We start from the raw sequence: 24529 nt of genomic DNA on the forward strand, positions 1-24529 counted from the left end.
TAAGTATGAGGCAAAAATCTCTTTGGAGCCCTACAGAAATCTTGCCTCAGCAGGGAGAACAGGATTAGGCTGGGTCTGTATTTTGTCTCCTTGTTTTCACTTGAGATCACACTCATGTGCAGCATGGGGGCATGTTGTGTTTCAGATACTTCACAGCTCTTTTCTGAAGTTGTTATTCCTCCCAAGTATCCCTAGAATTTGTATATTTATACAACAGCAGAGGGAGCCAGAACTTCAAAGTCAGACCAAAATCATAACGTAGACTTCATTGGCTAAGTCGAAGGGAGGGAAGGACCGAGGGTGGGAGAGAGACGGGGAGAGGGAGAGAGATGCCACCCAAATTACCTACGGAAACAGCCAGCAGAGCTTCTCTCCTGGATTGCTAGGACACGGAAGATCTTACTTCCCTCCTACAACATTTCTGCCTTCTTCCAGAACAGAAATGTGCACCAACAGCAGTGATTCTCTCCATCAGTAACTGGTAAGAATTTTCTAAATTATCTATTTCAGATTGTCAAGAGCTCACATCTCTTTATTAAAGTTACCACCTGTTTTTGTTAAAATAGCAGATGACTATGTTTGATAAATGAAGACTCTTTGACTTGTCATGAAAGGCCCAACCCTTGTCTCTACTGAGCAAAGCTTTGCAACCTTTTGGGGTCCAAGAGGGAGATGGCAGCTTCCTGGGGGCAGTTCAGTGTGCTCCCTGCCACCCTGCACTGTGACAGAAAGAACCTTCCTGTGTGCCTCTGGTTGCTGGAAAACCCTTCTTATCTCCTAGTCCATTCGATTTCTTAGTCCTCACACAACCACTGCAGCTTCAGACAGGACAAAACACATCACTCACTCTCCAGATATCCTGACTGACTGTCTGCTAAGGTGTCCTTTGCAATGTTTTGTAGATTCACCACTTCCTTTGGTATAGATCACTTTTGTAAAAATGTATTTTTTTTCCTCTTGGGTAGCAAACATGTCACAAAGGCCATTACTCTTAAGAAATCCGGGACTAACTACCGTTCTCCAGTCTTCTGATTTGCTATTCACATTTTATTTTTGTGAGCTGGCTCCATGTCTTTGATAAGGTTATTATGAATTTAACCAGAAAATAAAAAGATGGAGTAAATGGTGTTGTAAAACTTCCCTGCTTTCTACACGATCAGAGAAGATTAATACCTCACAGAATTTCATAAGCTCCAAAAGGTTTCCCTCTGCAAACATACAGATGTGAGAGGAGGAAAAAGAATTCACTTTCCTGGATATTTATGCTACCCTTTATGTTATAGGCTTGTAACATGTTAAAGTGCACAAGTTTTTCTATACCCTAATTATGCAGGTTCTAGAAAGTCTTATCCTATATAGCTTTTCCAATGACCTAAGATAGTTTCTCCCAATATTTTTGCAATACAGAGTTAAAGAGAAGTGGAGAGTCCATCATTAACTTCCACTGTACCGAATCCCTTATGGATTTAACACTGTTGGGTGATGTCTGTGCAAACCCAGTGATATGTTTTTGCTAAACAGGGCAAATCTGCTTTGCTGAGATAATGTCATTGGCAGCCAAAAGGGGACACTACTGTCAGTCAGTCTCCACTACCTCAATTAATATCTGTAATATGAATTCTGCCATTCTGTTGAACCTCTCCATTGCTCCTTTTTTTTTCCCTAGCAGACAACAGGCAGCTTTACTCCCAGTAATTGCTGTAACTCTTTAAATAAGTGATACAATCACCACATCTTTAGGAATTGCTTCTCTCAGAATGTCTTATGGACTGAAAGCAGCAGTTGTTTGAGCAACTGGTTGGGCTCAAGGTAGATAAGCAAATGCTTCTAATTACCAGATAATGAAGCCAGACACTGCAAACACGTTTTTTTCCTTTGACTACTGTCTGATGTGGAAATTGGCTTCCACTGTCCATCACAACTCTGGAGACTGTTATATGATTACAGGCAGTGGATGACCATCATCAGCTTTGCAGAAATGACCCACCCTTTTCCAGTGGGCACATAGAGCCCAGCATCTGTAGCAGTTCCTTGCTTTATCCTGCCTCCAGGAAAAAAGTTTTTATAGGGGTTTTCATAGGATGTCTTTGAGTCCAGAGATCTGTCAAAAGAGCAGTCATGCATTAACTGCTTGAAGCTACCTATGGTCTAGCAGTCTCCTTGAAACCCACTGAGGGCTTTATTTTCTTCTCTGACTCATTTCTGCAGAATTCCCTTTCCTTTGAGGAATTTTTCTGAGAAATACAGGATAATACCTGAATTTTTCTGAGAAATACAGGATAATACAGGCAAGACTTTTGAGCTGACAAGTGTTAATCAAGTGATAATTTGGTTTCTTTTTTTTTTTTTTTGAGACAAGCTGAGTGATATTTCTAAGTTTAGGAGACTGTGCTGTTCACCAAGACAAACCCTGCAAACTTTGCCTGATCTTCTTCCTTGCTTCCAACACAAAAGAATAGTGATAAATATCTGCAAAAGATGTATCTGGGGAATTTAACTTACACTAAGATTAAATCTGAAAGCTCATTCTCTTCTGCCTTCTGTATCCTGTTAATTTGCTGCAGAGTTTTGTGACACTTACTTTTTACAGAACCTGTCTCATGCTGCATTAATCAGAGAAGAAACTCTGCTGAACATCTAAGTTTTTGTTACTGAACTCTTTCCCAATATTCATTAAGAGTTCTGAACAGGATTCCTCTTTCTTCTTTGAAAACAAATGAGCAAAAAACAAGCAAAAAGCTTTCCCCCTCAACAAACTGATTTAGAAGATATATTTTTTAGTCCTACAAGCCAAGTAAATATTGCTCCACTTTCTGGAGAAGAAAGCTGTTTTTTCTTACACCGTAATCTTATTGCTGTGTTTTCCGGGGTAATCAACAAACCTTCAATACAATAAGGGGACTAACACCCTTGTTCCCACTGCACTGGTGATTTCCTATATTAGCTCACCTTTGATTCAAATATCTAAACAGAATATGCACACATGGCTTTTTACTGGCTCTTTGTTTACAATAAACTGACTGGCAACCAAACACCTTGAAAGTCAAATGCATCATTTGGGAGTGACTATCCTTGAGGATCCCCCACCCAAGGACACCATAATAGGATGTGTAAGTGTTAGGTCACTGCAATATTTATTTTTTTCAGTCTTTCTGGGACTGCTTTTTACATTATGGTTGCTGGAACAAGAGTTAAAGAGCACTACAGACATAAGTGACCTATGCATTGACTTTTCCCAAGACATCAAGGTTGGCAGGTTGAATAAATCACCTCACAGTGCATCACAGGTTTCCTTGAGACACTGGACAACTCATGTTCCATCTCCCTCTCACAGTCCCCTTATCTGTGATAAGAGGGTGATAATTCCTTATTTACCTCTGGGCAGTACCAAGACTGAATGTCCAGGGAGTTCCTGCCAGTCAGCTGCTGGGGGACGCTACAGAATGCAAGGTGCTCAACGAGAGGAGCTCCTAACCCAACAGCACACATTGCCGACCCTTCAGAGATGTTCTTCATCCCCACCCCACTTACCATCAGTGACAAACACACAGCCACGCTCAGTCTTTGGTATTTCTCTTGGAAGTGTGCTCCATAAACCTGCGGGATCTGGCTTCTGCTTTTCAGGTGGCTCCACTTTTTTTTTTTCTCCTTCAGCATTATTAGTTCTCACTGATACTTCAGCATGTCCAAAAGTGTCTGGGACCCTAGAGAGGGCTTACTCTGTGGACACAGATGTTTGTAATAACTGCACATATTTTCATATTTTTCAAGCAACAAAAGAGAACCATGTGTTCGTTGTTGAGGATACTGTAGCTAAGGACATGAAGCTGGGACCATAGTAAAAAGCTCATGTGTTTTGTTTACAGCAAAATCTATTTGTCCTGTCCAAATGCCAGGACTTATCTCTTCTGACTGGTACAAAATAATATTGCAGGCTGCCGATCCCTTTGCTCTGTTTCGCTTGCAGCATCTCCACTGGCCAGCAAACATTAAAAACAATGGGGCTGGCTGAAGGCTTTTCATTCTATATCCATTTTCACCCTGAAACAAACCACCATACTCTCCCCATATGTGAACATGGAATTCATATATCACCGTTGCCTCTTCTTCTTCTTCCAGAAAATGTATCAATCTGTTCACATAGATTGGGCAGCAACACAAAAATGAGTGGATAGGAGTCATGCATATATACTCAATTTGGAAAATTTTCTTTACCCCTCCTTAGTTAGGATTTAAACTACTGAGGAAATGAAGGACTATGAGAAAGAACGGGCTGCTATATTTTTCTTGTGTGACTGTCTTGACTGCCTCAGATGGAGTCGGATAGATGACAGAAAGATAAAGAGAGATACAGTTAGATAAATCAACAGGTCTAGCAAAGTAAGAAAAGAATTTACTGTACTCATTTATTTTTGCTGATCAAGAAAGACAATGATCCCAAAGCATCCTTTTATTTACTGCACACTATTGCTTTCTACAGTTCCTGAGGGGCAACATCTCTAGCAGCTATAAAATTCATAATGGGAAAGACAAAGCAAAGAAAGAGATATAGGATATTGGGTGCTTTTTTGTACAGTACTGGTTATCTTTAGGCATGCAGTTGTTCAGCAATAAATGCTACTCAGTTAAAGTGATAAGCTCACTATACCATGTTATTTATGTATTCATACCTTGATCAGTTGGGTTTTTTTTTCTGAATCTGAGACATTTTTCACCCATCTATAAAGTTGTTTGAGTGATATTTAATCATTGAGGAAGGGTCATGCCGTGGTTAAATAGTGCCATTCCCTAAGTATTTATTTACTTTTCATACTACAAGCCTTTGTACAGCATGGAACTGCCTCTGGCATGATGAGAACTCCCACCAGAGTCAGACTGGGTTTTTTCTTTGATTCCTGGACACAGAGGATTTGGACTCGAGGGTCAGGATTATAAAGCAGACTTTGCTATGGTTCACAGGAATCATCTGGGAGAGTTAAGGCAGTCCCATGACTGAGATTTCCAAGAGTATGCAGCACCAATTAACTCCATGGGTTCAGCTCCCTGAATCCCACTGAAAGTCCCAGCTCATGGCTTGCAGCAGTGATTATGAAGCAGACCTATCTGTCTTTGCAGGAACACTATCTGGAAGATAGAACATGCTTTTACAACAAACTTGTAAAAAAAGCACAAAATTACGCTGAGGGAGAACCTATAAGAATCTTTCCAGAAGGAATTAAAAGGCACTGTCAAAATCATTCACTCTTAAAGACAAAATCAGGGAACTGGACTGTATTTCTAATGAACCCTGTCATGGTTACATTAGGGGAAACATCAATGCTTTGTGGACACTGGAGTTCATCCGGAATGAGGAAGCAAGAAATTTGGACTGCAGTTCCCATGACCTATCACAGCTGTGTAAAAGCTGGAAAATGTTGAAATTATTTTGAATTATTTTAGACTTTTAAAAAATTTCCCATGATATCTCTCCAGAGAATGAGCCTGAATTTTTGCATGGTGATTGCCTCGCGCAAATGTGAGTTCTGGCTGCGATTACAAATGCATTTCACTGAAGATATCTTAATGTTGGCTTTGTGTACCTAATATGACCTGCTTTGCACATTGATATTTAGCTCAGCTGAAGGTAAATGCAGCCTCACAATGTCCTCTGCCCAGTTTTGGGTCAGAACTGCACAAAACCAGAATTGTACACAATTTTAACCCTGGGTGGGTTTTGATCCAATTTTCTTGTATCACCACTCTACTGCATTAGTGATGTTCAAGATACTGCACTGAGTGAAATAATGAAGTTAAGATATTCTTAAATCCATGGGACAACCTCACAATGAGTAAACATAACTCAATACAGTTGCACAGACATTCATACCACAGTGTAGCAGAGGGCTCCATTTTATGATCTAATAAACTATGTAAGAGAGAGCTGCAGAATATACACAGAATCCCTGGCATTTTCTTCCCTGTCTCCCTCCTTACCCTTTTGATTAATTTCTTACAGCATAACTAAACATATTTTTTTCTTTCCCTTTCCTTTGCAGATGTACCCAGGCCTTCCACAGCCAGACAGAACAGATATAACGCTTTTAGGCTGGCTCCAGAAGACTCAGACTGTGTTTGACTACCACCCTTTTGGATAAATATTTTGGGATTCAGGATGAATAAGACAAGAACTGTTAATGATGTTTTTCATTTCCTGATCAGCAAGAACTGGAGCTCAAGCCGAAGCTTTCCTTTGAACATTTCTAATCAGTGCATGAACATCACTGACCTTACTGTCTTTCTGGCCACCTCTTACAGCTTGGAGACTGTTCTGGGCATTGTGGGAAACATCTGCCTGATTGCTGTCATTGCCAGGCAGAAGGAAAAGGCCAATGTCACCAATATCCTAATTTCCAACTTAATAATTTCAGACTTGTTTATGTGTCTTGTCTGCCTGCCTTTCACTGTTGTTTACACCATGATGGACTACTGGATATTTGGAGAAGTCATGTGCAAAATGACCTCTTTCACTCAGTGCACAACTGTGACCGTGTCAATCCTTTCCCTTGTCCTTATCGCTCTGGAAAGACACCAGCTCATCATAAACCCGACTGGCTGGAGGCCAAATACCTCCCAAGCCTACCTCGGAATTGGAGTGATTTGGACTTTAGCATGTCTCATGTCCCTACCCTTTCTGACCACATCTATCTTGTCTAATGAGTTGTATGAGCAGCTCTCACACTTCATGAATTTTTCCACTGATAAGGCAATATGTATCAACTCGTGGCCTTCTGAGCAGCACAAACTTATCTATACTACCACTTTACTGCTCTTGCAATATTGCATCCCTCTGTTCTTCATTATCCTTTGCTACCTGCGTATCTACTTGCGCCTGCAGAAGAGAAAGGACATGTTTGAGAAGAGTGAGTACAGCAACCGAGCAGTCCAGCTGAGAAGGATAAACATTTTGTTAGCATCCATGGTCGCTGCTTTTGCTGTTTGCTGGCTACCATTGCATGTTTTCAACACCATCGTGGACTGGAATTACAAAATCATTTCGCCTTGCCACCACAACCTGATCTTCTCATTGTGCCACCTGGTAGCTATGGCTTCCACCTGTGTCAACCCTGTTATCTATGGTTTCCTAAACAGCAACTTCAAAAAAGAAGTGAAGTCACTGATTCTGAGCTGCCAGCATAATTCGGTCACTGCCTCGATAGAAGAATATGATCATTTGCCTTTATCCACCATGCAGACTGAAATTTCCAAGGGGTCGCTGATGTTGAGCTGCAGGCACAATTCTATCTAATGAGCAGAAAACATTTCAGAGGGGTGCACTGACACCACAACCAATTATTACCTGTGGGTATATAAAGCAACTGGTGATGCCACAGCTGGGATGTGAACAGGAACCCATCACTACCTGGTTTTTGGAAGAACAAGCAAAGTAATGTAAATGTTCATGGTTGCTGCTGTGGTGCACAAGTTTTTGGTGTCCGTGAGTGGTGCGGACACTGAGGAGACTGGGCTGATGTATAAGCAGCTGCTCTAAGATCAGTAACTAAGCTGTGGCTGCACAGAGGCTAACAGAGAGTTCATCAACAGAACATGTATCTCTACCATGGCTGCAGCAGAAGACCAGATTTTCAGTTTCAGCACTGCAGGCTGCCAAAAGTATTGGAGAAGACTCTCTCGGTTTTTCAGTATTAGTAAGATTTTTATGCATAGCTGACATACCAGTGGAACAGACATCTGTAAATATCAAATTTTGTTTTGCTTTTCCACCTTTCACAACCCAGTAAGCAACAGTAATCCTTCAGATCTTCACATAAACCAACTGCCTGTTTCTATGAAACTTCACTCACGCCATAGGCTTGAGAATAGTCATTGCCTCTGCAAGTAGGGACAAGGAACAATGACCCTGGTATATAAAGAAGACAGTCACTTATGAGGAATGGCAGCAAATGAAAATGTTATTCAATGATTAAACTCAAAATGCATTGAGATGATACCAAGAACTATTTTTAAGCACATGAAAAACAGTTGTAGACTCACACGGAGATGAGTCTGGTTGAATTTGTAGTTCCTGCTGCTGTCAATCACAAAGCTCTGCAAAACTTTAGGCCATGATGGTACAAGATGGCCAGATTGCAGGAGTTGTTCCAGGACTTGGTAGCAATGTGACATTATGCTTCAGCACCTTCTTGGTGCTTTAATTGCAAAGTATCTAATTGAGAAGATCAGAACTAGCAAGAAAATCTGTTTGTGGAAATCATGTGTTTCCAAAGTGGATACACTTCCAAAGAAGTAAGCAGGTGCATGGAGAATTTCAGTTTTCTTAAAAAATAAAACCTGATGTCAGATATCAGTCCCACTCACTGGCATCAGCAGCACAGGTGAAGCTGAAATTCCAGCAAATCAATAGAAGGTCAATGGAAGTACACAGGTGGAATCCCGGTCAGCCTGAAGCCAAGCTACATGTAAATAGGTAGTCCTATCAATTGCTCTATTAAAATGAAGGTCATATTTTTTCACAACCGTGTTATTTGTAGCCTTTGTTCATGAAACCTACAAACTAAAAACTCATTTAACCTCTGGAGCCAGAGAAATTGCTCAGTGACTATTGAGAAACCAAGTCATGCCCAAGAAGGCCATGCTGAGGTACAGATTAAAACAAAACAAAGCAAACAAGTGCAAAAAGGAGACCAAGCAGTTCAATGCTAATGAAACATTGAAGCATGTTCTGTCCTGATTTGCTAAACTGACCTTAGCAGAAGACTGGACTAGGTGGTCAGCTGAGGTAATTTCCACCACGAATTGCACCAAGATAAGTGGTGGTTACTTGTTGAAGTCAATAGGTTTGCATGGAGCTGAAGAGATCCAGTGTATAGTTATGCAAACAACTAGAAATTCCTTAGCTGGCAGATCTCTGATTAGACAAATGGGTATTAAGATAGGTGAGGAAAAGACTTCTTCCCATGCTGTGAACTGACAGGAATATGGATGCTGAGCAGAGTATCTGAGGACAAGAGCTAAGCCCCAAGTTATAAGGCAGGAAAAGCTATCAGTAAGTATGGGATCATCTCCCCAGCTGGCAGAAATAAAGGTTAAGCCCTTGCCATGAGCTGGTGCAGAGATTTCAGTGGTAAAATTTTAAGTTTGCCCTTGAAATCTTGTGTGCAGAATCGTACAGCAGAGGTTTGTTTGATGCAGTAATTCTGGCCTGAACCTGTATATCTCAGAGACTTCATGTGTGATTACCTTTTGTATCTTGCTCAACTACATGGAAAGACATTCTTTATTTTTTCAAATGGATTCCAGCTTTCTTTTTCTTTCTTATTTACTATACCATGCTGAGAAGTTGCTTCTCTTGATTAGTTTGCATGCAATGTGATTTCTAGACTGGACCTCGAGTCCACTAGAAATACGGAACAAGAGGACTCTTGTTTTATCTTAGATGCATCTTGAAATTTGCTACTGTAGCCAAAACCACTATGGAATGCTGAGTAGCACAAAATACAGTAACTCCTCCCAGTCGGTGTGAGTTATATCAAAACTGTGTTATATTATTTCAGGGCTTAAATGCTGTTTCATCTTTGTCATTATTTTGCATTTAGAATCAATTTAAGTAATTGAATAATCCTGCCTGTTTTTTGCACTTGTTAGAATTCCAGCATTTAGCTAGATAAGGTGTCTGTAAAACTATTGTAAGAGTACTCTGCTAAACATGAGCACAGAAAATTACCTGATACATGGTCTTAGGTATCTAACTTTTCAAGCACCAGTGACTTAAATGGAAACACAATTAATTAATTACCTTTAGCATTAGCGCTTCCGTGAACATGTCTTTGTCACTAGTTCTGAGTGAAAACATTTGGTAAAGCACACACAGTGTATCAGAGACCTGCCACTAGAGCTATGCACTGGCATTGTGCGTCAGACCCGAGTTCTTCCTGCAAAGGGCAGAAATATGAGCGAGATCTGACTCTCTGTTTAACTGTAATTCACGCAGACATTTGTTTCCATGAGCACAAGTAGATATATCAAGCATGCAGATCCAACTTTACACTAACACAGACAAACACAAACGGATGTTATCTTCCTCTTGTGATTAAGCAAAGTGTCAAGTTTGGAGTCAACTACTGTTTATTGCTAACTGACTTTGTACTGGATAAACTACAGGGTTTAAACACTAAAAGCCACGAAACTACACCCGTACATCTAACTGCAAAAATGCAGATCCTCAGAACTCCCAACCAGCTGCAGCCTGTCCATCTACTTACCATCCCGAGATACATGCTTTTCAACCCATAAAATTTCTAAAGTAACTAAATAAACTTTAAAGAAAACCCAGAAAAATAAATATACCTAGGTACCAGAGGACTGAATATGTAACAGAAAAAGGTACCAATTCTTCATTTTGTGCATACACCACGGCTTATGCTGCTGTGCACAGATGCAGTAGAGGATACTGCACCAGCTCCTTCTCAAGAAGTGCTGCAGCGACTGCTCTCTGTTCCCTTTGAAGGCAAAGTCACAAGGCTGGGTGCAATTATGCCTGCATGGTTGAAAGAGCCATTTTATTTGTCACTTTGAGGCTTTATGCAGCCAAGGGAGGCTCGGTTTCTTTGGTCCCAGCAGAAGGTAACAGAACAGAAATAGCTCACATACCTCTTATCCATCTGTAAATAACAGATACTGTTAATGTGTAAGAAGCATTGAGCATTTTTGTGTTCATTGTATACAGTGATGGTTTTGGTATACTCTTTAAAGTTCTGCTACTGAGTCACAAAAGCGATGTGGGAGAAATAGGCAGGAGTTGTCCAAATCATGAGTTCCTACAATTTTAAGACCTTACACTGCCTTTTATTAAAAACATTTTTCATAATCTTGCCTCTTATAACACATTATAAGAAGAACAGCAAGGTTTTCAGAGCAAGAGAACAACTTATTCCTGTGATATAAGTAGCACACTACAGGGAATTGTATAATAACAAATAAAGTAATGTCTGTGTCACTCTGTGCCTGCTTCTGTAAAATGATGTTATACTCTTCGTGGTATAAAATACATAAGATTTAGTCCTCAACTAGTGTTTATCAAGAGAAAACAAGTGTATGGTATGATAAGAGCCACTGATACGTGAAGGATTAATAATTTGACACATTATTCTGAAGGACAATGGTGCAGTGCACCCAACAATGGAGGACAGGCAAAAATTCAACATGGAACATTGGAATATTTTGATGCCAGAACTCAAATAATTTTCACAGACTTTTCAGATTGCACAGTGAGCTGGCTCCTTCGTGGCACAGTGTCCTGAACCCTTGACCAGAACCACAGCCAGAAAGCAATTGACACTCTGGGATGAAAACCAATGCGAGACATTTAACAAAATTTTACTGAACTTCATAAAATGGTTTGACTGGGTTAAAAGGATGGGTAAATTTCTCTGGCCTGGGTTACCTGGCTTGACAGAAAGTAAGCCAAGGTACTAGAAATGACTGCAGATCATGCAATAAGCAGATTTGTTTTATTACACTTGCACATACAGGGGAGGGGTGCAATAGCAGTATCTGCCTGCCTGCACGGGTGGCATGTGGCATAAACTGCTGCAGTGGCTGGCAGCAATGCTGTGACAGCCATCAGTCACGTCTGCAGTGCAGGTTTGCTGTGTGCAAACACAGAGTTCACACAGAGCTGAGGACTGGCAGTCTGAGAGAAATTATTGTGAAATAAGATGTCATAACCTGAGGGTCACTTCAGAGATCCTTTTGCATTGACCTGTGTGTCTTCTCACAAGATCACCCGGCATTTCATTTTACAGGCCATTCTCTTTAGGTTTCTTATTGACCAAACACTGGCCTGATTTTCATACCAGTATTGATTTCAATGTAAATTGTTGATGCTTAGCACGATGTGTAATCTGGGTTTATATTGTATGAGCATCAAAATTCACAGAGCTTTTATGATCATCCCTCCCTTTCTCAGTTTGCTCTAAAAAGTCACTTCTTGAACTCAGAAAGTCATAAGTAGAATAAGCCTGAGATTTATACTTCGGTACTATGCCTTTCCTGCCAGACAATGCTCATTAGACCTTAGTCAGAATTATTTTGCTGTCCTTCCAATAAACACTTGCATAAGCCCAGTAGCAGCACAGAGATTTTATAATGGAAACTTGTGTAGAAATTTAATTCCAGAGATGACTGCCTTTTGTTTTTTATTTTTAGAACTTTAGTTGATGAGACCTACCCCCCTTTGTAAAACAATACTCAGTTAAATAGTTCTATAGTATTCATCACATATGATAGAAAGTACTTTGTTCAATAGAAATTGCAACACAGATTACCAGATACAATACTAAAAAAATAGCCATGATACACATATAACGATGGCATAATACTAATATGAGTAAGTACTTGTAGTGGAATATCACGAGATGCAAACTGACAGTAGAAAGATGGATTTTCAATCAAAAGGTATGCTAACAGAGACCATGGAACTTGCACTGTAACTCTTTAAAACAGGACTAGGTTTTGTTCTTAAATTCCCAGATAAAAAATTCTGTCCTTTGAACTACTAGTAGTCCATGAACTACTGTGTCCCTTATGCAGTCTATGGGCATATGAGTCCTCCCTGTTGGGAGCTAGTGGGCAGATACTACTTCGTCATTCGTAAGTGTTTGTCTTGATTCCATTTCTACGAGGTTATTGCATGTAAAAAGCACTTGTCTGATGCCATGCCTTTAGTAAGCTAACAAGCATTGATTCATCTGGTTGATAGGCTGACTCAATGACTAAAATTAATTACATGCACCATATCTTGCTTTATATTAAAGATAGATTGTAGAAAAGTTCTTGATGTCCCAAAGACCAATGTAACCACTTTCTGAAAGACCCTGAATTCACAGCAGAGAGCCGAAAAATTATGGCCTTCCCAGCATGTATGTTAAACTCAAAGGGATTTACACAGTCAAGCAGAGCCTTTTGTTTAAACTTACAAATACAAAGACTGCTCCAGGAGCATAATGCACACGTACCCACCCCCAGGGCTATGTTTTGGGAAGGCTCCCAGGCTATAAAAATAGCAGAAACTGGCTAGCACTGTGGATTTTAAATCACTGTGGTAAAGGTTTTTAAAGCTGGTGAAATGAACTAATACCACCAGTCCCATTTCAAATTCAGCTTGTGCTGAAATCCATCAGGGAGATACAGCCCTACGGTCCCAGATTGCGCAATGTCCTTTCATAATAACCCATATTTCCCCAAGCCACCTCAGAAGTCCCACACGGCAAATGACGCAGCGCACAGGCATGCACAGCCTCAATCCAGGCAAGCTCATCTCCTTGGACAGACAAAAAGGCCTTCTGTTAAACCTACAAATTGCTAATACTGTTCCTCTGCCTCAGAAACAGTCTATGAAAGGTAGTTCTTGATAGGATGAATATGCTTTCCATGCACCGTAAGGAAAAGCTTCATGGCATTGTAGTTGCATTCAGCATCTGGGTGAGTTGCTTACAGACACACCTAAATAAGGAGTATCTTATTGTTTGTAGGAAGGAAGCAAGGAATTGTCTGGAATCAAAGAAAGTGTTCTACCTGTATTCAGAGCAGCAGGCAAAGTATTTGCAAACAACACCCTAATCCAGCATATGCTCAATTATTTGCACTGCAAAATGAATATATTACATTACAGATTTGCAAAGGTTAAGGTTTAAGTGAGGACAATTTGAGGTTTTGTGCTTCATAACTTTCACTCATCAGTTTTCCACAAACCACAATTGGTTAGAACTACAATATGCAAAGCATTCCAGAATTAAAATATACATTAGATCTATCATAAACACAGTTTCTCAGGATCTGGACCGTGGAACAAATGTACACAGTGCACTTTAAAAATAAATCCCTGAGAAATTTTTTTTTTTTTTTTATTATGAAAAATTTCAAACAACAGCTAATAAGGACAAAAAATTAGTCCCTCATTCCACAAACAGGCTGAATGCAGTAAAAAGAAAAAAAAAGTTTACTTCAACTTACATGAGGAATAAGAATGGTTTGGTATAAATTTCCTACAGTGCAGTACTTCCTAGGTCAACACATTAGTTTCACTAGAATGACCAAAAAGGAACTGTAGTGATAAACACTGCAAAGCTCACATGAATGCACTGTTGTGACTGGTTAATGGTATGGCTAAGCTGCTGATAGCTTCTCTTTAGTTTAATAAGAAAGAACGTGCCTTTGTTTCAACCAGCTTAGCTCAGTATCAATTTTTTTAAATAGAATTTACCTGAAAGAGATAATAGGCAACATCTGAGCACACAGAGAGAGTAGGTGTGCTTAAAGCGCAGGTTTAAGACATTAACCATAATCCTCTTGTAGCTAGGAGATCATGCAAAGTCTTTATTAGTTTTTTTTAGACTTGGAAACAAATCAATTGATGCTGTTGCTATGATTCAGCCGTCAGCTTGACCGGCTGCATTCAATTTTGTCTGTATAGTCTGTTGTTAATGCAGGGAATGAAAATAACCACTCTGGTGCTTATTTTAAGCATACCTATCAGCAGCAATCTCCTATTTTATACTAAGAGCAAACACTGTTTAATATATCTTTTTATAACTAAGTACAAATTACTAAGAGGTATGGGGTCAATAAGTGGTACCAACTTCCAGGAACATCCATTCTTTATCAAGCTTTTTTCTTTTTAATAGCATTTATAATATCTATTCAGGAAAACAGTGTCAACTGTTTTAATAGAGGTTTACGAATCACTGCTTTGTTGGGAAAGAATGCCTGCATTGCATCCTCTGTTAATATGCTTCAATTGTAAATAACTGCCAGCAGCATCTCCTACAATAAACTCCAGGCCTCCCAGTGCCATGATGATACACAGAAGTTAAGTGTAGGCAGCTACTCTTCACTTCCATCTGCAGGAGCACATGAGCTGGGACGTTTTCCTACACTGGAAGTTTTCCTACACGCCCCAAGGACAGGCATAGATGTTCACACACACTCACAGTGCAGACACAGCCACAGGCCTGCTCTTTAACACGCAAGACAGCAGGGATGTGCAGATAACTAACTTTTGAGAACAGAATACACTAACAAATTAAGTAGGTGTACACCTTACCTTTCTCTTTTCAGAACCTCAAAGACATGAGCAGATAATTTTGCTCGCCTACATGTGCTACAAGTACAGCTTTCTGCTTTCTGCTGCTGCAGAAGCTGTGCAGGGGAGCGAGGAGAGGTCTTACAGGCACTGCCCATACATCAGCTACTCAGCAGTCCAGCGAGAGTGCCAGGGAAGGGCATGGCCTTGCCCAAGCTGCTGATGCACACCTGATGGAGCAGGGGTTTGGGAGGCACAGACTGGGCAGCTCCCACTCTGCTGGCAGCAGCAGGGACTGGAAGGTGAATGGCTCATCAGTGGTGACAAAAACCAAGAGAATTCCCACATGGTCACAGCAGGATTTCAGCGGGACCAGGGAAGTGACACAAAGCAAAGGGCTAAGGTGAGGCAGGGCTTTGAGGATCCTTTTTTGGAGTATAGATGCCCAAGCTCCATCTAAATCTAGTATTAAATTCAGCTCAAAAGTGACGTGCTGAAGTCACACAGGGAGCTTGTACCTGAGCAGCTGTTGAACCTAGTCCTACACCAGCACACTAATCAATGATCCACGTCCACCTTATCCATACCTAAATCTCTGAAAACTGCAGCTCCAGCATGCTCAGTCCAGAATAGACTCAGGGGTATGAGCGCTGGAAAGGAGATGGGGATGTATAAGGTGACCTGAATAAATATGGACAGTCACACAACTGGAACAATTAAAATTATTCCCCTTCTTGGGGAGTAACTTGATTTTATAATTAACTTAGTTTGAATGAGTTTATTTCTTGCAGGCTCTGTAGTACTAATGAACCACCCAGCCCCTGAGGAGCACCTACATGTGCAGAACTTGATAGATACGCTTTCATGCAATTTTAATTCTTATTTGGTTAACCATTAGACCTCTTCAGCTCCGCCTAAAGAAAGCAAAGGTTTTGTACGCTCTATCTCCATAAGAAGAGGACTCAATATATATGAAGACAGAGGTCTGATTTTTTTCAGTTAGTTAACATCAGATAACATATAGTCCTGCTTTCTGCAAGAGAGGGCATAAGTCAGTGTGCAATTATACCTGATGGATCCTGGTACCTATTTTTCCCCTGAAAGATCCTCTTTTCCTGGATTCTTTTCCTATTTTTCCATTATGCTGGTCTTTTCTCAGCTTTCCCCCCACTCACTTGTTCATCATCCTGTGGACTGTGACAGTACATCCCAGCTGAGCTGGGAATTGCATAGCTGAACTGACATGCATTTAAAAATAAGACTTAAAAAAATGAATCTTATTTTAAAACCCCGGGCTGTTATTTTTAACTCTGTCTAATCATTGATCTAGTTAATGCAGTGACCCTGTAAAGAATTTTAACATCACAAATAAAGAGACAGTGACTTTACACGGGGGAAAAAAAGCAGAGGGGAATGTTGGGGACTGGGATTTCTTAGATGAGCTTTACCACTAAAGTCAACATTCTGCCAAACAAAACCCACAGTGTCTGGATTTGTACTTCACCTGTTCTGAGGGGACTGATCAGAAACTTCACAGAAACACAGAGCAGCTGAAGGTGGAAGGGACCTCTTCATGCTACCTTGTCCAGCCCCTGAGCTCAAGCAGGGCTGACACAAGCAAGATACTCAGGACTATGTTTGGGTGGGGTTTTAATACCTCCATGGATGGAAATTCCACCACCACCCCAGCCAGCTTTGTTCCAGTGCCACCACCATCGTGCACAGGCAAATTGTATTGCTGCTTCATCTCATTGTCTTAAGCGAAAATCTTCAGCACATGAAAACCAGCAGCAATTGTATGTCTGCAGAAATTGCAATGGGATGTGACTGGTTTACACCTCCTGAAACTCTGTCCACTACTTTGTTTTCTTTCAGTCCAAGTTTCTCACTAGTATTTCATATTGAAAATTCAGCTCTAGTTCAGCTGCTGGCTCATACTGCCCATCTAGTGTGATCTAAGATCACACTAGCTTGCGGACATCCGTGGAGTTTTAAATTTTATTACCAAATATACTGCCTTTGAACTTATTGAAATTTAGACCTAACTTGTGTGATTCTCTTTTCTTAGAACAGTAGATTTTGTGTGGTGGAGGTATCTCAGTGGACAGTGTTGAATGTATAACCACTATGATACTAACTCCAAAACCCAAGATAGAACAAATAGATTTTTTTTTTTTCTTTTACTAAAATATGAATAAAACACCTCAATGACCAACACTATTAGGAATTTCTGTTTGAGCAACTCTCCTTTCAAAACCTGTTACTTGTTGCTTTATTTCATATCCTTGCAAATACCTTCAAGATTTAACATGTGGCAGCAGTTTCCATTTTGCCATTTATATCTGGCAAATTTATTTCCCTATTGGGTACCATATGAAGTTCATGGGTCTCATTTGCCAGGGTATTCTGGTACAAGGAGATGGCAGCCAACAGCAGGAGTGAAGGTCATGTCTGATACCTTCACAACAAAAGGACTGTGTTTGTTTTGTGTTACTTTGAGGAGATCGTCCCTGTACTTCCTTGAGGAATGGAGAGGACGCTTACACCAGCAAAACACCAGGTTATCTTTTCTTTTGCTAGGGTCCTATTTTTTAAAAACAAATTTTTTTTTTCTAAGTTGCCCTGATTAGATAGTACTAATAACATTAAGCTAAATTGGTTCCTTGGGAGATGTCCCAATTAAATGGCTATCCTAATTAAGCACATCCTGATTAAGCAAAAGATCCTATAATTATAATAATAGCATGTAATAAAAACTGGCCCATAGTTCTGTTCAGACAGAAAGCATTTTGCAAGCCTTATTTACAGGAACCACTTTATCCAGTATTGAAACACAACCAGCTCTTGGGCGAAATGCAACATCTGTTTAACAATGTGCAGTAGAACTAAACAGGCTTTCAGAGCACGAAAATGAAAAATTCTTCCCCATATGACAATGCAGACAATGTTATGATAAAGCAGAAGGTACTCAGCATGTAATTTGGAAGAAGTATTTTGACTGATCTTAGCAGAATTGCTGTGCTATTTACAATTGCTTCCCATTATCACAAGTTCACCAAAGAGAGGGTTTTACAGAAGCTTCTAACAAACATTTAAGCTGCATACTAAATGGAGGAAAAGTACCCCACATTGAACTTTTGCCTTCTAAGTGCTGAAGGAAAAAAAAAAAGAAAATAATTTCATTCCTATATTGCCACAATGTAATTTTTATCAACTTAAAACACCGAGGAGAGTGCAGAACAAGAAGCCAAATTGAGTCTGGTAGAAGAACTAGTGTGAAAAGTCAATTTTCTCCAATGAGCTGTAAAGCTGAGCTCCTGACCCTCTGTAGTTATTGCAAATGTATGGTATGTTTTTGAGCACGACTGTGCCAGAGGGAATTCCAGTTGTGTATTTTGGATGCTGTTCGTGCTCCAGCTTGCCTAATTGTATTCGTCTGGCTTAGTTCCTCTCTTGATCGCAGTGGAGTAGGACAGCCTCATTATTTTTAGTTTGTCCTACACAGCACCGCAGAGAAGATGTTGAGTAATTCCCAGTAAGTAATACGGGTTGAATAAACAAACATAAACAAAGATATTTACTTGCTAAAATTACCCTTTTTTTGGCCTCCTAGTGACAAAAGAGCAGAAACAAGGAGTTGACATGAAACTCATACCCCTAAGTGTCAGCTGACAATAACTGAATGAATATAAATATTAGCAGTCATCAGCATAAGGTAAATTATCACTGGACAGGAAAATTGGTGAATCCACCGCAAACCATTATTCCAGAGCGTACATGTAACAATTCCCTACATCTTTCCTTATTGTCGTGCCATTGTCACGTCTGAGCATTTGAGGGCTATAGAGACATTACGTTATTAATTATTCAATATCAGTTCAAGATTGTGTGGATGTAGAGTTTTTAAGCTACACACCATAACACTGAGGAGCAGAATCTCAGGAGTATGTATAATGAAAGTGCACAGGCTGCACTGAGGCACTGCTCTCCACAACATCAAGAGAGATGCCCATCTATGATATTTCTGAGGTGCCACTGTAAAATGCAATCGGGCCCTTTGAAGAAAACAAGGAGTGCTGGTGCTGCTGGAGGATGATGACAGTGTTGTCCTCTCAGCATTGCAGCAAGCTCCCAACACAAGTCAGTTCTCAGAAGTGCAAATGCAACCTGAGGATGTGTTGTAGACCAACATAATTGCAATTACTGCCAAGAGTGACTCTATTAGAGGACGTAAGGCAGAACACAGAGACCCACACTGAGGAAATATCTACAGAAACCAGACCAGGCTGCAAAGTAAGATTACTAGGATCAGAGAAACAGCCAATCTATACACCTACAATGATTAAAAGAGCCTCACTGTTCAGGATGCAATTGACATTTGTACCTGCATCAGGCAAATTAAATTAGGAAAAATAAAAGCAGTTGAGGTAAAAAGGCGATGTTAAGACAAAAACAAGCTAAGTCTGGACTTGAAACTGAAAGGCTTTCATTGAGGTACTTTCTAACCATGTTAACCCTTCAGAATAAATGCCGGGTTAGCCAGTGAATAAATTTACCTGGTGCTGTAGCAGATGATGGCTGTAAACCAGCTCTTAAAGTCCTGTGCTCTGCTGCCAGGTAGTTGTGATATCTGACTGACTGCTGCAATCTCAATTCCAGCCTTGCTTGAAGTAACAAACTCTCCATGCCTTAGTATGTCCTGCAATGACATATTACAGAGAACAATAAATACATTTGCAGAAGCTACCTGCAGGCAGGATTCCCCAAGACATCATTAGCCTAGGCTAAGGAACTAACATGAGGCCTTTTTAAGGAACTAACATAAGTCTTCAGGCAGTTCACAACAGCACAACAATCACTTCCTCTTCCCTTCTAGTAAAAGCAGAATTTTTTTCTTTTCAACTAGAAATATACCTTGATGCTTCCAGATCACAAGGCAAATAATTTTATAAGTAATAAATGTCTCAGTATAGGGTATTAAAAAAACCCCAAACCAACCTTAAAAAAAAAAAAAAAAAAAAAAAAAAAAAAAAAAAAAAAAAAAATCCCAACAAAATAAACCCAAATCAAAAGAACATTAACAACACATTAAAGAACTTCTAGTTTGATCTCCAACAATAGCAGCACCATGGGGAAATGCACTACAGTAGCAAAGGCTAAACTACTTTCTAAATTAGCAGCTATCCCTGCTTCTTTTCAGAGTAATCTTCCCAAACAACTAACCTGTTAGCCTCATGTCCAGTTCCTTAAACAGGAAAAAACCAAGGACAAGTCTTCTGGGACCCTCCTTTCCTTCCCTAAATCAGGTATCTTAGAGAGCATTTCACAAAGTTACCTTATTCCATGGCCTGATGCCACAGGTGGTGATTTTATACCCAGGTGTCCACAATAAACTGCAATCAGTGTTCTTGAAAATCTACTTTCAGTGAAACGTGGTGCAATATTTTGCAAGCAGTAATAAAACCTTTTAACAATCCTGAATGTAGGGCAAAGGTTATGGCAGATGAAGTGGAGCTACCCCAGCAGGGGAGGCTGGAAGAGTCTTTCATTCCAGGCAGCAAGGACTTGCCCAGCCTAAGGGAATTAACATCTGGTTAAATTAAAAGCAGATGTTTAGCTGAAGTGGCAGAGCACCATCAGAGTCAATGGAAAGGGGTTCCCTTGTGCAAACTCTGCCAGTTCATTATCATGGTGGGAGCTGAGCCAAAGCTCTGTCCCCGCCCTGGTCTCGGCAATTTTGAACCATCCTGAAGTACATTTAGTTAGCAGGTTATTCCACTCTTCATTTCACTGAGGCATTCTGAACTGTGAGCTCAGGCACAAACAAGCAGGTTGTTTTTTCTACAAACAGAAGTGCATCTGTATTACAAATTACCCTTGTTCTGTCAAAACTTCCTTTCCCACTTACTGTTCTGCTTAGATTTTAATTACTAAGTGATTCCATGACTGCTGAGAATTTTGTCCTTAACTCAGGATCTAATTTTCATAATTTGGAATTAACCTTAATAATGCTGTCCACTAATCAGGTGAATCTGCTGTTCTTTTCTCCAAACAGTGTTTTGCCTCACAGTATAAAGGTCAAAGTTTGTTTGGTCGTATCCATAGCACTCTTTTAGGATGGACAAAAGCTAACATTTTCATTATTACACTAGAAGAAGTAATGCCTGTTTTCTTTAACAGGCCTTCTGTTAAATTATAAGAGCCTCATGATTTGAGGTAAATTTTCCTGCCTGCTTCATACACCTTTGGAAAACTGGGTTCTGTTCCTCCTACTGCTGTGACAGAAATGTTATTTCTGCAGTGATTGTCTTTGGAAAGGGGCATGGAAGACTAGAAGAAATGTTATCTCTGAATTGGGACCTCAGCCTTCATAAACTGGGCTATTTTTTTTTTTTTTTTTTTTTTTTTTTTTTTTTTTTTTTTTTTTTTTTTTTTTTTGTCAGTGAGCTGGGTTCAGATTTTGGGAAGCCTGGTGCTAAGCCAGGTGGCAAAGCTTTGTTTGTGTTCATGGTTTTGCTCTTCTGCCCGTGGAGACTGAGTGAGTGTGTGCTGCCACTTTTTACTGTCTTCAACCTGTTTCACCTCTTGGGTCGTCTCTGTGGGTCATCTCTGCTGAGAGGAGAAACAGACATGCAGAGTTTATGATCCAGTCACAGTTTGTATGTCACCAGTACCACAAATCTCACAACTGCAACTCTGAGATCCTCTTAATTAATGCATCGGTGTTAAAAAAACCATCTGGTGTCCCCAGGTAAGAGCAAGGTCTTCAGATCACATAGTCTGTGTCAGAGCAGTGTCAGAGCAGAAGGAGAAAACTTCAAACTGCACAACCATCCAGCCTCTGCCCTAAACAGTAAGAGAGGCTCAACCCCCCAAACAAGAGAAGATCAGCTCTCAGAGCATGGTCAAGACTGTAAAGTGGGAAAAGGACTTTGTCCTTGTATTCACATGAGAATCCTCTAGGCTTTTCAAAGTACAGATCTTGTGTTGCGTATGTTTATGGTGCAGGCAAAACACAGACTATAGGAAAAGCAGGACCCAGGCAGTGATCTGCTAGAATCTGCAATGAGAGATCCAACTGTGTCCCTTCAAAGTGCTGTGATTCAGCATCTACTTCTGTTTATTTGCTATGACAAGCACTTGACACACATACATTTATTTGAGGTGCTTAGCTTCTACACCTCTTACTAAAGTCAATGGGAGAAGAAGGTTTTGTGCAGCTCTCTGCTCCAACCATAGGTTGTGATCTCAAGAACATGTTAACTGGACCCCAGAAATCCAAGAGAACTTTGACAAAACCCACTGTGCTCAGTCCTGGCATTGAATCTGTCCAGACAAATCATCTACCAGGATTGGAGCCCCGACTGTTATGTTAGTAAATGCTTCTCAAGTGAGCTGTTTCTGGGGTAAGGTTTCTATTCCCCTCACACACGACATCAAGGTCTCACTGATAGCTGCATGCTAAAATTGTCAAGGAACAGAAGTGCGGTTTTTGTTTCCAACCGGTTTATTCTAGACGCTAATGGGTAATATTTTAAGAACTACATTGCAAGTTCTGTCTTGACCCCTGGGATTTTTTAGCCTTAAGCCTGGATGTAATAACTTCACCCTGTCTTCACGACAGAAATGTTATGCTTGGTAAGACGTCAGTCTCAGCACAAATTTTTAAGACTTCACAATATAATGTCTCCACTGATCATCAGGTGAGGGAAGTGTCATAACAAGTGTTATAACAAGGATTAGTGGGACAATGTCCTTCATTAAACTGGTTCACTAAAGTCAGTTTAAAAGGCTGCTGGCTCTTCAAATGTAGGACCTGTGCTGCTGTCAAATTCTGAGTTATTTGGCTTACAACTCACAAAATCTGCACTCTGCATGCAGACAGATAACTATTGAACAGGTAAGTGGAAGGGCGAGCTTGAAGGCCATTTGTTACATTCCCACCTCATCAGGTAGCTTCATATGTCACGTCCTTACAAGTCACTTTTGCACAGGAGGAAAAAGGTAAGCACAACTAAATTTACTGAAACTAAATTCCTGAAAAGCATTGGTGACAAATACAGATGGTTTAGAACTATGTGAGACAGCCAAAACATCAAAGCTCGGTTCCCACAAGAGCTGGTTCCAAGTAGACTGAAAGGCAAACTGTCTATCCAATGGGGTGGCAGGTTCCTTTGGAGCTCAAACATCATTGCTTGTTTCAGGGAGCATCAAAAACCAACCCAAACTGTACCACAAAGTGAATCTTGCCCTGTATTTTATAGGTATTTTTTTCTGGTTTATTTTATAGAAATTATTTACCTTCCAGCAGGGCAGATTTGGTGCCTGTCACAATCACCAGCTCTAGGAAAGGAGAATTTCAACTTACACAGATTACAAAGAGCAAAGGCACAGCTCAAACTTCCACTTTCCTGATATTGCTGCTGCTCTTACTCAGAATGGGACACAGACACACACCCTTTCTTGGTCCCTTTGACACTCACGTCACCTCAGGATCGAGTCTGATGAAAGTTGTTTGAGACTGTAAATATTTACCTGAACCCACAATAAGAGGGAAATACATTTGGCAGAGTATCAGCCTTGGACCCAGAAAGATGTAATTTTGTTCCTTGCAGGATCACAATTTTACTGTGTGACAACAGGCACAGTCAAGTCCTACTGTAGGGATTAGCAATAGTCTCCATATTCAAAAACAGAAGTGAAATATAGCAGGATTTTACACTCACAAGGAATTATCCAGATACCACAATAAAGGTGGTGTGTAAATACCTCCAAGCAAATACCTCCCAAGCAAGGTATGTTTCTTCTGCATGATAATCCAAATATAATATAATGATATCCAAAACTCACTGTGCCAGATTTATGTATCAGCAGGACACAGTCATAAATACAAGATGCCTTTCAAGCACTGTGACATTCCCTTCCTGCAGATGGCTGGAAATGTTCTTAGATACAACATTTGCAATTAGCTTGCTGATGAAATTAGTGCTCTGAAATGGTTTGTTTTATAGATGCCCCTGTTACTCCCTCTCTGGATATTACTGCTTTAACCTCTTTGAGACCTTGGCTGAGAGCACTTTCTTAGGACTGCAATATTGAGAGTGCAGGTCAGACAAAAAAATACAGCCCAGCACAAGCAGTGAGAAGATGTGGAGTTGTCAGGTGGGTGATTTGTCTGGGGCTCTGATGAGCAGCATCCTAATCCCTGCTGTCCCACTGCTGACCCTGAACTGGTCACTCCCCTGTGTTTCTGCTCCAGTAAAACGAGGTACCACTTACTGCCTTCAGCTCTCTGCCTGTGGCAGAGGACATGCTGTGGGAGAACTCAGTCACCATTATTCCCAGTGGCCAGATCCGGTACCTCCTTTTCTAAGCATGAGTAATCACCATTCCTGACATGTGCTGCCCTGCTGCTCTCGTTTTACCAGCAAGAGTGTTTGGGGCATGTGA

At 40.4% G+C, this 24529-nt stretch overlaps 1 protein-coding gene across 1 annotated transcript; it reads left to right on the top strand.

Annotated features, from left to right (window-relative positions):
* The first annotated feature begins 358 nt into the window (after nucleotides 1-358).
* NPY4R2 (neuropeptide Y receptor Y4-2) lies at nucleotides 359-10934 on the top strand. The gene is made up of 2 exons (XM_058421556.1): nucleotides 359-481; nucleotides 6036-10934. The coding sequence occupies exon 2, from the start codon at nucleotides 6152-6154 to the stop codon at nucleotides 7283-7285; it is 1134 nt and encodes a 377-aa protein (XP_058277539.1). The 5' UTR covers nucleotides 359-481; nucleotides 6036-6151; the 3' UTR covers nucleotides 7286-10934.
* The last annotated feature ends 13595 nt before the right edge of the window (nucleotides 10935-24529 follow it).

The sequence above is a fragment of the Hirundo rustica genome, chromosome 8 (assembly GCF_015227805.2).
Source record: "Hirundo rustica isolate bHirRus1 chromosome 8, bHirRus1.pri.v3, whole genome shotgun sequence".
Taxonomy (NCBI): domain Eukaryota; kingdom Metazoa; phylum Chordata; class Aves; order Passeriformes; family Hirundinidae; genus Hirundo; species Hirundo rustica.

Excerpts from the sequence above, each read along its gene's own strand:
- NPY4R2 (XM_058421556.1), top strand. The coding sequence starts at position 6,152 with ATGAATAAGACAAGAACTGTTAATGATGTTTTTCATTTCCTGATCAGC.